Here is a 12,570-nt window from a genome sequence, read left to right as displayed (position 1 = left end):
TGGTTGTGACAATAAATTGGAGTAATTCACGCCAAAACCCGGTGGCTTTGCTCCTCCCGCGCCGCCGACACAGTTGCGCTCTTCCCCGGCTTCTGTCAAAATTGACATCGGTGCGTTGTGGAAGCTAGCGCCACTAGCCAAGCAAACTTTATCATTTTACCTTAAAAGGAAAATATATCCATGGGATGGAAACGTGGTAGCGAATACATAAGATCGCACTCGTTTAACAACAACTTTTGATGTGCAGCAAATCATAATAGGGTAAAATACACACGAAAACGAACTGAAGCCATCAGTGTTGGGACTCATAATAACAAAACAACGCAAGCCCGGTAGCAATATTAGCGCAGCTAACCCAGCAACAAGGCTCCATTGTATGGACAACTTACAGCTTTTTTACACGACTGATAACTCTGGCTTGAGTTGTATCTACAATTCCGCTCACAGAAACCAAATAAATATTGGCAGATGTGTTGTAGTTAAGATAGATGGCTGGACTAACCCTGCTCTCGGCTAATGCTAACGTCGCCTAAAAAAACATCACGTCCTTGCGTCCTCCATCTTGCCTCGGGAGTTCCAGCAGCGTATTGCATAAGCAATAAACACTTTGTTTACAAATATATAAAGTGTTTAGTTGCGATTTAAAACGTTAGGTAGTTGGCTTGTGTTGTGAGTTAAGCCATTAAGCGCCACTATAGTGAAAATGCAGTTTATTGGCCTGCTAAGTACCGCGTAGCCTCTTGCGCTGTGGCTGAGGCAGACGCCGCGCTCCACTGCTAACGCGGCTAGCATCAAGGCTAGCTAAATACAATTCAACTAACTTCCAGATAGCTCTCCGCCATTTTACAGCTAACTTACCTTGTTCAAAAATACAGCAGTGGTATAGTCCTAACTTATAATTGTCTTTTCCAATCTTGCTAAAAAACCCGCTACAATCAGCAAAAAGAGTTTAAAAGTCGCGGTCAGAGGCGGTTTCGGACGGTCTGTCGCCCCGCTGCTCCGGAGTTCGGTTTGTTGTTTCGACGACCTCAGAGGAGGAAATCCTGGTGCAGAGCTGCCACCTAGCGGCCTTCAGCCACAGCAGAAGACAGAGCAGGGCAATGCCACGGAAAACCTGACACCTACAGGACAGATGTGAGTACTACATGGGGAATACTGCCCCCACAGCGGATCTTAAATTACCCAACTCAGCCCCTCTGACTCACACTGCAGCCTGCTGAGGTGACAACATGCAAAACAGGTCTTTTAGTAGTTAGGTATGGCTTTGGTAGCACAATTCACCTTTCAAAGACTTTTTAAGGGCCATTCATAACATATTTTAGTACAGGTTTCATCCATATAACGGCCCCAATTTTCATCATTCAGAAAAGCAATGGATAGGTTACTTTCTTGGCGAGCTGTACACCATGGATTCATTCATGTGGCAGGATTTTATAATAACTTTGGCTGTACAGAGTACTCTCTGTGAATAATGACACAATTCTAACACAAAGACGACACAGACAGTTTAAACACATTTACTTTTAATGATCTGATAAAAATCACACTGTAAATTGGAATGTCCCTTGAGTTTTGCATTAAAATGAAAGTTTGCGTCCCCAAAACCAAGTTTAGTCATACATATTTATGATTACACATCAGAGCAAATTATATGTAGAGCACAAAACAAACAAGACACTAATAGTATTTTCAAACAATTTATATAGTTACTAGTGACTAAATTAAAACCCAAAGGCACCTATGGCTTGTTGGACACAGAAAGGGCACATTTACAGTTGTTTGTTATAAAAGACCTCGATAAGCTTCTGCTATTTACATCGACTCAAAATTAACATCATTGATTGTAAAAATAGTGTTTCTTTTGTTTACACCAGATTATTCTACATCCAAACATATTTAAATATATTACAGTCCATCTACAGTTACTTAACATGTTCCATTAAAAGTATGAGGGAAAAAGTAGAGAGAGCAGAATTAAAGTGCAGCAAGGGACTGTGGTTTGTTTAAGAGTTATAGGTCTTGATTTTTTGTTTGATTGGGCTGATGCAGATGGGACAGTTGATGAGCGAGTCGGAGCAGTAGTGGCAGGCGACCATGTGACCGCACGGGATAAACACCATAGCAATGTCTCGGTCCATGCAGATCTTGCACAGTCTCTCCCTCTGAAGCTTCTCTAGCTTCTTCATGGGGTCCTCGTCTGGAAGAAAATAATAATATAATACAAACAGGTCAGGAATTGGGTTGTCGAAAGTATCGGAAATCAGATAATGATCGAAGCGAAAACTGGTATTGTGGTGGTATTTTGGTATACACTTAATCAACCAAGTATATCTGAAAGTGTTCGGGGTTTAAAACGCAACATTTTCTGTATAAGTAAACAAGATGCAAATTAAGATAACTACTAAACGAAAGATAACACATTCACTAATTGAAAACAAGATATTACCTTCCTTCTCTTTTACGCACTCCTCTGCAAAGAAATAACAAAAGACATTTAATTTCAATGCCATTTCCTTCTGTTTTAATAGTGCGATTACAGAGAAGTGAATAATTACCGTTGTCTTTTGAAAATCCATTATGTTGACTTGTTGCCTGAAAAAGAGTTATACAGTAAGTCACAGTCCCACACTCCAATATTTCATCCAAATGTTAACAATAAAAGTTAATATTTTAAACTTACAGCTGTTCCTTGTAACTGAATATGGTTTATAAATTCTTGGCCCTTTTCTGTCAATAAGAAGCGGCATCTGTAATTTAAAAATCAGAAGATTAGTGATGCACAAAGTAAAAATAGCAGTTATAACAGTGCAATTATAAGTAGATAGTACATGTAGTATGTTAGATTATAAGTTTACCCGGGGTAGTGTTTGGCATGTTCTACCCAGGGGTCTTCTTCAGGCTGCCATCCTTTCAGACCTCCTCCGCAGGTGAAACACAGCACTTGGTCTCTTTTGCCTAGAAGAACATGTTCAGATTATCATATCATACCATACATCAGAGTTCTCAGACTAGATCCACAGATTGAAAATTACTCTTGGATGAGAGTCAAAACGTCTCATTTTACAAAAACAGTGTCCAGAAGACTACAACTGAAACTTTTTCTACGATAGACATCTGATATTTGACTCACTATTGTGGCTGGGATATAGGATTTTTTGGCCCACAGGCTTTATTTGACAGGATACTACAGCGTGAAATAACGATGAACACACAGCGCCAATTTTAGCTGAATTTCTCCATTTGCATTTTCACTCATTAGGCTCTGTTAAAAAAAAAAGTGGGAATGGCACATGGGAACACAGAAACCAGAGCAATGCAGAAAAAAAAGATCTGTACCAAATGTCATATAATATTAAAATGTTTCAATATCACAGAGAAACGCTCTGATGATTAGATATATTTGTTCAGCCTTATTCAGATAAACCTCCCGCTCTGCAGCATCTGGACTCCCCGGGAACCTATGCCAGGACCGACTGGTGTCCTGGTGTAACGGTAACAACCTGGAGTTCAACGCCCAGAAGACAGTGGAGATGATCGTGGACTTCAGGAAAGTCACAGCCCCCCCAGTCCCTCCCTCACCATCAGACTCCCCCATCTCCACTGTGGACTCCCTCCGCTTCCTCGGCACCACCATCACCCGGGACCTCAAATGGGAGCCCAGCATCAGCTCCTCATCAAGAAGGCCCAGCAGAGCATGTACTTCCTGCTGCAGCTGAGGAAAGCCAAGCAGACAACTGAGATGATGGTGCAATTCTACACGGCCATCATTGAGTCCATCCTCCTCCATCACCGTGTGGTACGCTGGAGCCACAGCCAGGGACAAACAGAGACTACAGCGCATTGTGCGCTCTGCTGAGAACTTCCATCTCTGCAGGACCTGTACGTCTCCAGGGCTCTGGGATGTGCAGGTCAGATCACAGCCGACCCTTCTCACCCTGGATATGGACTTTATGAGCCACTCCCCTCAGGCAGGAGACCACTCCCCTCAGGCAGGAGACCACTCCCCTCAGGCAGGAGGCTCCGGTCCATCCGGACCAGAACCTCCCACCACAAGATCAGTTTCTTTCCCTCTGCAGTTGAACTCATTAGCACTTCTTAAACACTGACTTAAACCATAATTGAATCACTCACTGCACTGTTCACTTTCTGCACTACATATGTATATCTGTACAACTGTAAATGTGTGTGCATATTAAGCCCATTTTTTTATTTTATTTTTTATCTGATAACTTATTGTTATGACTTATTCATTGTTTTATTGTTTTGTGTTGCATCACCAAGTTCCTATGTTTTTTAATTTTGTTCATTGACAAAAAACCTATTCTGCTTCTGATTCCATGTCATACCTGTGCTGTACAAGCCGGCCTGGGCCAGAAGCTCATGGCTAATTGGATGGTTGATGTCCTGAAAGCTCTGGAGCCTCTCCTCAAAGGTGCCCATATGGACGTGGCATCTTCTGTTCCCTTCCTCCTGAGAAGCACCCTGAAGTGGGATGTTGCCAACATCATGCCCCAGGACAAAGTGGCAGTTTGAGTAATGCTTCTCGTGCTCTCCCCATGCGGAGTCGCCCTGATCCCAGCGCCCAAGCATACCACCGCAGCAAAAGCACTGCACGTGATCTTCCTGCCTGAGGTAGTAGAGACCAGCTTGGGCCAGATCACATGGCCTCATGTGGGAGGAGGCGGGCCAGCATGAGAAAGTCTGTAGCCGGGCCTCTTCGCTCCTCATGTGGGGCACTTTTGGGTAAGTGGTCTCATCCACCACAGCCCCTGTTCTCAGGCGATACTCGAAGGACTCAGCTTCTTCATTATAGTCTGTGCGACGCATGGGTGAACTGTTCGGGTAGATGCAGCGAATGAAGGAGCATGTTGGTGAAACCTGCAAGAATAAGAAGATCATGACTTTGTGACCACATGATTTTGTGAGGTCACCATTTCCACGCCAAATCTTGCCTCCAGTATCCATGTAGGCAGGTGCCAACGCGCCCCAATCTTCCTTTTTTAATTATGCTTACTGGAATTGGAATGATATGGGAGGTTCTATCATTGCTACAGCTAAACCATTATACATTTGACATCGGTCTTATTAACTTTTTTGATTTGGACGTCAAAAAGGGAATTTTGTGACAAATTTAATAACATTTCAAAAAACTGTTTTGCTCCCCAAATAAAATGACATTTCACTCTGTAGGGGGCGCTAATGTGCCAAATTAAACTTTCACTTCTAGTACTGGTAGGTTTATGGCAAGGGGTTTAACAACTGATTGAAATTTGACATTAAATGTAATATTTTGGACATTTCTGAAATTCTAGCTACATTTTGTGGCTTAATGTATTCTTAATTATTAACTGAATAAGAATCAGAGAAGACTTATTGCCATTGTCACTTGTTTTGGTGATTTGGTGCAACATACAACAATGGACAACAATAAAAGCAAGATATATCAAATAAGGCATGCATTAAAGAAAAACATTACAATTTACTAATAAGATAAAAATAGACTTGGTGTGTACACAAAACGTACAGTTAATTTTACAGACGAGGGGCAGAAAGTGAACAATTGCACTGAATAATTTTGCCTCTAATGTTGCATGCTGCATGTTTGTGGTCATACCGCTTTATGCCTCTCCACTGGGAAGTCTTCTCTGCTCCAGTTGTCCAGGATCTTGCTACAGCTGAAGCACTGAACCTTTTCACCATGTCCTGTGTAGAAGAGGCCAGCACGGGCCATTCTCCCTGCAGGCACTTTCTCCACCAAAGAGGTCCCATTAAACGAGCTCACGCGACTTTCCAACGACGCAAACTCCATGATTCCTGCGTCGTCCGTTTCCACGTCAGACATTTTAACGTTGAGTGTTGGACGGGACCTAAGACAACACAACAAAGAGTAAGATATTAAAACTCGGTTTAATGATTTTACAGCCTTTTGGATTTCACATAGTAAGAAACAGGATAATTCCCAGACTGATTGAGAGCAATATCTGTGTTTATCTACATATAATAGAAATCAATTTGAGTAAATATTTTAACTAGTAGCCTGTAGATATGGCAAAATGAATATTATTCATAAAATATTATAATCAATGCATGAAGAATGTGCTAAAATGTGCCTGTAAATGTTGTGGTTGAGGTTCTGGCACAACACGTGAAGGGACCAAAACATTATCCACATAAAAGGAGGAAATATCACTTTATTCCCGTTTCTTTTCTAAAACCGTTTTAATAGTTTCATTCATTGATATTATTAATCAGAATCAGAGAAGGTTTAATGCCATTGTCAGTGAACAAAATGCACAGGCTAGGAATTTGCTTAGGTGATAATTAATATTTTTGGTGTGTAATTTTGCATCATTATACATTTTTATACATACACCTCTAGAAGTTTGTATGGGCTAACTGTTTATTCACTATTAAAACATAAAATGAGTCCCGTGGCTTTAAGAATATGGGCACCAGCGTCACATGCACATAGTGAATGTTCCCATGAGAAAAATGAAGTAACAACACTGTGGTGCCAGGAACTTGATGCGTGTGCCGCCCTATTACAGAAAAACTGCACCTTGGAACAACGCCCCCACATTCATAAATAAAGTAAACTACGATCAGTCTCACACCTTACCAAACAGAGAGACAAGAGTTTCACGACAAATGCCAATCTAATATGACAAATATTTGAACCATCTTGCATTTTGAGAGTGTACAGAGAAACTGACACACTGACACAGAATGTTCTTCATGTGCATACCACCACGCCACCACAGTCATCTCAGAAATATTTTGGGTGGCGCAACCGCAACTTGCCCCTTTGATAACGAGATATGCAATATGACTGTTCAAGCTCTTACAAGTGCATGTGCTGTGAATCCCAGCGAATATGTACAACTGTAAGGTATAACTGCACTTTGAAGATACATTTAAAGTTGTACAGCACAAAACCTGTAAACAATAGATCAGTGAACACGTTTTGAGACTTGTTATCTATTGTATTCGTGGGTGAGCCTGACTTTTCCACAGTAGAAGTACAATACACCATGCAGCTGATGAAGGTGCACCAAGCAACTTTTGTACTCGTGCAGATGTTCTATATACTTTATTTATATTAGGGTTGAATTATTTTGGCCAAACTATACATTGGCATTATTTTCCGACGTACAATTAGATTTGCAATCCATGTTTTCCATAGATTCTGTTCAAAGTGCACATTTGAAACAGGAGCAATAACATAATTAATTATAAATACTCACATTTTAACAGTAAACAAATACAAGAATCCTATGCATTTCGGGAAAAGTTTATAGAAGTTTAAACTACTTATTTTGCGCATAACAAGAGTGGATAATTTGCTGTTAAAATACCTAAATAAAAGCATTTCTTTGCGACTTGTGACCACTCAAATTCGTTTGCAATACCTTACAGTCCTATATATTAGAGACAATTGTAATAATCAATTCAATTCAGTATGAACTTGCATAAGTTTAACACACTATTGATTTTAGGTCCCGAGGTTTTACTTTAGTAGCAAATGATAAGAGTTAAACCAATAGCAAGTTAAGACAGTCGGGTCCCACAGTGGAGAATGACAGCTAGCGTTGGGCTAAAAAGATAGTTGCAAGAGATCATATAAGCGACATTAAAAAAGCACAGAAGATTATAAAACGTTTGGACAAGTGCCTCACAAAGCTGCTGCACAGTTTGGTAACAGAAGACGCCTGTTTCAAGAGCTTTTAACTAGCTTTAGCTTTACTTAACGACAGCGTAGAAGAAAAATAACACATTTAAATCCGCATCAACTAACCCTTACCTTTTAAAAAAGATAGAGCAGTTACACACAAAGGATCCTTCAAAGCTAGATCCGGGAAGAGATACTAATTTAATCTCAAAAGGTTTGTACTCGATATGCCCTTGTCTACTACCCGGAAGTGCCTCATTTTAACTGCATACACGACGGACACCTCCTCCCGGAAGTAAGTTTATCATCGATTTTCGAGGGGAAAATAATAATAATACGTTTGAAAGCTTGCGGGTCTTATCAGCTATATGGCAATCAAACACCCCTAAACATTTTTAAAACGACTAAATCCAGCAAACAAATATTTAATTCACTACATTTATCTTATCTTTTTATTTTATTTTTATCTTTTTATTTCTCAATTTTAATTATTTGTTTTCTCTATTCCATATTAAGAATATGAGAGGGTCTGTACGTTTGAGTTTGCGTTGCAACACCGAAATTTCCCCATGTCTGGATAAATAAAGATATATCTTATCTTTTGTACAAAAATATTATTATTATTAATTTTATTTTTTCAATAACATTTAATTTTGTAAGTGTGTTTAAACCCCCTCTCTATACCCCTTTGGCGGTATTAAGAATAGCAGTATTAAGAATATGAGCAAGTATTTCTCAGGTCAGATATTACCAAGCCAGAACTGCGTGTCTTTTGATTAATAAGAGCCAAAAAACATGATATTTTTTTTATAATTTTGAGTTGTTATTATTATTTATGTATGCATTTGTTTATATTATTTATGTATGCATTTGTTTATGCACTGTCCTCGCGCCCTTTCTCTTCACCCTTTACACTGCAGACTTCAGACATGACACGGACAGCTGTGTCCTGCAGAAGTTCTCTGATGACTCTGCCATCATCGGACTCATCACGGACGACGATGACGCGGAGTACAGGGGACTGGCGCAGGACTTTGTGGACTGGTGTCAGCGGAACCACCTCCTCATCAACGCGGGGAAGACCAAGGAGATGGTGGTGGACTTCCGCAGACCGCTCTGCTGCCCCCTCACCAGTGAACATCCAGGGAAGGGACATTGAGAGAGTGGACTCATACAAGTACCTGGGTGTTCATCTGAACCACAAACTGGACTGGACTCATAACACAGACGCACTGTACAGGAAGAGCCAGAGTCGGCTCTACCTCCTGAGGAGACTCAGGTCTTTTGGAGTGACAGGGCCACTCCTGAAGACGACTCTGTGTGGCCTGCTGGAGCAGCAGCATCACAGAGAGGAAGAGGCTGGACAGAGTCATCAAGAAGTCCAGCTCCGTCCTGGGCTGTGCTCTGGACTCGGTGCAGGAGGTGGGGGACAGGAGGGTCCTGGCTAGATTCACATCTATGCTGGACCATGAGTGTCACCCCCTGCAGGACACTCTGTCCACTCTGGAGAGCAGCTTCAGTGAGAGACTGATCCACCCTCGATGTGTGAAGGAAAGGTTTCACAGGTCTTTCCTTCCTGCTGCTGTCAGACTTTATAACAAAAACTGTTAGTACTGAACACTCGCAATACTGACCTAACCTAATACTGATGTGCAATTCTGTCATATGTGCAATTGCTGTTGGAATTCATGTGCAATTCATGTGCAATTACTGTGAAAGTCATGTGCAATCTATGTGCCGTCGTGACACATATTCATGTGCAATTACTGTCGGGATCACATGCAATGGTATTTATTTATTTGTCTATGGGAGTTTTTATTTATTTATAGGAGATCTTCTACTGAAAGTGTTTTCAGACTTCCTATAAGTGATCTGTTCTTCTGTATCTACCTCTGGATCTACCTGCGTTGCACCAATGAAATTTCCCCATGTGGGACAATAAAGGAATATCTTATCTTATCTTATTTCCAGATTCAGAGTCCATAAAAACCCACAAGACAGACAACAATATTCCAACCAAAGCTATAAAAGGCAGCTGTAACAGTGTTTTTTTTTTTTTTTTTTAAAGAGGACTGCACTACACATGAGGATTCACCACAGAGTTCATAGAGTCATTTAGGGGACTGGTGAGCTTATACAATTTTACAATGAGTCATTTTTAATGTCATTGGTGTTTATCTCTTTTCAATATTTTTTTCTTTTCTTATAGCCTATTTTTATTTTATCCCATAGCAGATCTGAATTGTTTTTCTTTTTGACTTATATAGGTTGTTTTATCATTTTATCATTGTTCATTATTTTATGTTACACCGAATCAATATGGTAAAGTTATTATTTGAAAAATACATGTTTGTAAGGTTTAATACAGAGCCTCTGGGACAGCGCAGAATTGGCACTTCACTGTGGTAAATACAGTATTTCAAAATGTACTCACGTTGTAGAAAAAGGTTCAGTTGTAGTCATCTGGACTCAGTTTAGAAAAAACAAGACGTATCGACTCTCATCCAAGAATCATTGTCAATAAGCGAATTTAGGCCGGGAACTCAGATATTTATTCTATTCTGTGGCAAGCCCAGCCCTCCTGAAGTAAAAGAAAAAATGGTGTACATGAACTCACATTATTTCTTGTCAGTGTGGATCACTTTTACCAGACTTCTTCTTCTTCTTTGGTGTTTTATGGCAGTTTGTATCCAAGCAATACATTACCGCCAGACTTTATTCGTTAGACTTTATTCCAGAGCTGACTCTTCTTTGTACGTCACAAACGTACGATACGTCACAAAGGCGCCGGTACAGCTGGCAGCCCGGTGTAAGGCTTTATTCTTTAAGGCTTTATTCTTTAGACTTTATTCTTCTATTTCCTGACAGCATGCCTTCCACTTTCTTTGAAGGGTTTGGACTTCATCAATGGGTCGACATATTATAAGATAAGATAAGATATTCCTTTATTGTCCCACATGGGGAAATTTCATTGGTGCAACGCAGGTAGATACAGAGGTAGATACAGAAGAACAGATCACTTATAGGAAGTCTGAAAAACACTTTCAGTAGTAACTGTGGGGAAGAACATAGCTCTGCCTACGGGGGATGCAGGTTTAGCAAAAGAGCTGCTGAGGTGCAGAAAATAAAGGTCTCTCAAGGTATATCCTATGCAGATGCAGTCAAGAAAGTTTCAAGTAACGAGTTTAGAGTAAATACAGAGAGAGGAGCCAGCGCTGCTCCCAGCCAGGGCGAAATGAGAGAGGCCAGCGTGGCTCCCAAGAAGTGTGAAGGTTTCAAGAGTGGAGGTCCCATGTGTGCAGGTTCCAGAATTAATGAGAATACCCTGGTTGTGGATAGAGAGGATTTTGTACTCTTTATGGTGGATGTTGTAAACTGTGCTGCTCAGACTCAAAGCAGAACTGAAAGGATCAGGATCATTGCTAAAGCTGCAGGGAGATTCCTTGGAACAAAGGAGCTTGATTGGGCAGATATAGAAAACAGGCTAAAGGCGCTAAATGGGAGTCGGAGTGATGGGGGTCTGCTTTTGGGGAGTCAGAGTGATCAGAGTGACGAGATGGGGGTGGGGGTGGTCTCCTGTCCTCGCCCAGTCTCGTAGATGCACGGCTACCAAGCGGCGACATCAGTGGACATATTAAAGCCTATAGAATGAAGCCTGAAGAATAAAGCTGTACGGTGGAAGCACCGAACGTCAAAGAAGGAGAGGAAGATGAAGAAGAGTCTCCCTGGAATAAAGCCGGTCACAAAGACATATCATGACCTCATGGGCTTTGTAACACCAAAGCAATGGAAGAAGTACTTTTACGGACTACGACAGAGTCTGAGGACTACGACGACAGAGTCTGAGGACTACGACAAAGTCTGAGGAATAAAGTCTGGCGGTAATGCAACACTTGGATGCCAACCGCCATAAAACAACAACAACAACAACAACAACTTTCAGTAGAAGATCTCTTATAAACAAAAACTCCCATAGACAAAACCCAACAAGGGATGGAGGGGAAAAAATAAAGATAAAAATAAATACATAAATACCATTGCATGTGATCACGACAGTAATTGCACATGAATATGTGTCACGACAGCACATAGATTGCACATGAATCACGACAGTAATTGCACATATGACGGAATTGCACATGGTTAGGTCAGTATTGCGAGTGTTCAGGACTAACAGTGTTTGTTATAAAGTCTGACAGCAGCAGGAACTATTCTGGAATAAAATGTTTCTGGTAAAACTATTCTGGAATAAAATGTTATGGTAAAATTCAGATTCAGAATTTGGACTCCATCGCCGAACAAATTACATCCAACCAACTCTCTGACTACTCAAATCAATAAAGAAGATTTGCATCATTCTTGGCAAATCAAGGAGAACAGTTTATTCACAATTGCCAAGATTACTGGGCCTTATCTTTCAACTGTTTCTATTGTCAGGTCTAGTTTTGTGCACGTGGCATAGTGGTTTGTTCATTTCTTTTCACTTTACTCAACATCCACGCACAGTATTGGGAAGTACCTAAATACACATATCGAAAATATGTATTCAGAATACATTTTTGAGTTACTGGGGATTGGGGATTATAAGGTTTCGTATCCTGACTGCTTCATCAAACCTGGACCTATAACATGCACTGGGACGGTGTGCACCCGAGTGTGAAGCAGCTGTGATGAGGGCGACCGCCTCCAAATCCGAGGTCATGGTTCTCCAGCCATGGACACAATAAATGGATACTTAACAATAACAAAGAAACGGATGACGGAAATTGAACCAGGACAAAGCAGTCTAAGGAGACCAGAAAACGTACATAGTGCACCAGTAACAAAGGCTCGATCAGGTTACTGGTATGAGGAAGAACCTGGGAGATACTCGATGACCATTTTGACAAACGCATTTTCTC

At 40.9% G+C, this 12,570-nt stretch overlaps 1 protein-coding gene across 2 annotated transcripts; it reads right to left on the bottom strand.

Annotated features, from left to right (window-relative positions):
* Positions 1-1,506: 1,506 nt before the first annotated feature.
* xiap (X-linked inhibitor of apoptosis) lies at positions 1,507-5,867 on the bottom strand. 2 transcript variants are annotated; one of them, XM_072439845.1, is made up of 7 exons: positions 5,615-5,867; positions 4,347-4,878; positions 2,856-2,955; positions 2,681-2,747; positions 2,556-2,592; positions 2,447-2,470; positions 1,507-2,197 (listed from the first exon to the last, which is right to left on the bottom strand). In XM_072439845.1, exons 1-7 carry the CDS (start codon positions 5,840-5,842, stop codon positions 2,004-2,006), a joined length of 1,182 nt encoding a protein of 393 aa, XP_072295946.1. In that variant the 5' UTR covers positions 5,843-5,867; the 3' UTR covers positions 1,507-2,003. The 2 variants fall into 2 exon arrangements, with proteins under 2 accessions (XP_072295946.1, XP_072295945.1); XM_072439844.1 differs by having other exon boundaries at positions 2,447-2,592.
* Between the last annotated feature and the right edge of the window lie 6,703 nt (positions 5,868-12,570).

Source organism: Eucyclogobius newberryi, unplaced genomic scaffold, assembly GCF_026437365.1.
Source record: "Eucyclogobius newberryi isolate DKJ021-1_F unplaced genomic scaffold, fEucNew1.0.hap1 SCAF_11, whole genome shotgun sequence".
Lineage (NCBI taxonomy): Eukaryota > Metazoa > Chordata > Actinopteri > Gobiiformes > Gobiidae > Eucyclogobius > Eucyclogobius newberryi.
This window is presented reverse-complemented; position numbering and strand designations above follow the sequence as displayed.

Bases quoted from the DNA above. Each gene is read 5' to 3' on its own strand.
- xiap (XM_072439844.1), bottom strand. From the start codon at position 5,842: ATGTCTGACGTGGAAACGGACGACGCAGGAATCATGGAGTTTGCGTCG. The intron at 4,879-5,614 runs GTATGACCACAA...TTATTCTTGCAG, and splicing joins CAGTGGAGAGGCATAAAGCG to GTTTCACCAACATGCTCCTT. The intron at 2,593-2,680 runs GTAAGTTTAAAA...ACTCTTTTTCAG, and splicing joins TTCAGTTACAAGGAACAGCT to GCAACAAGTCAACATAATGG.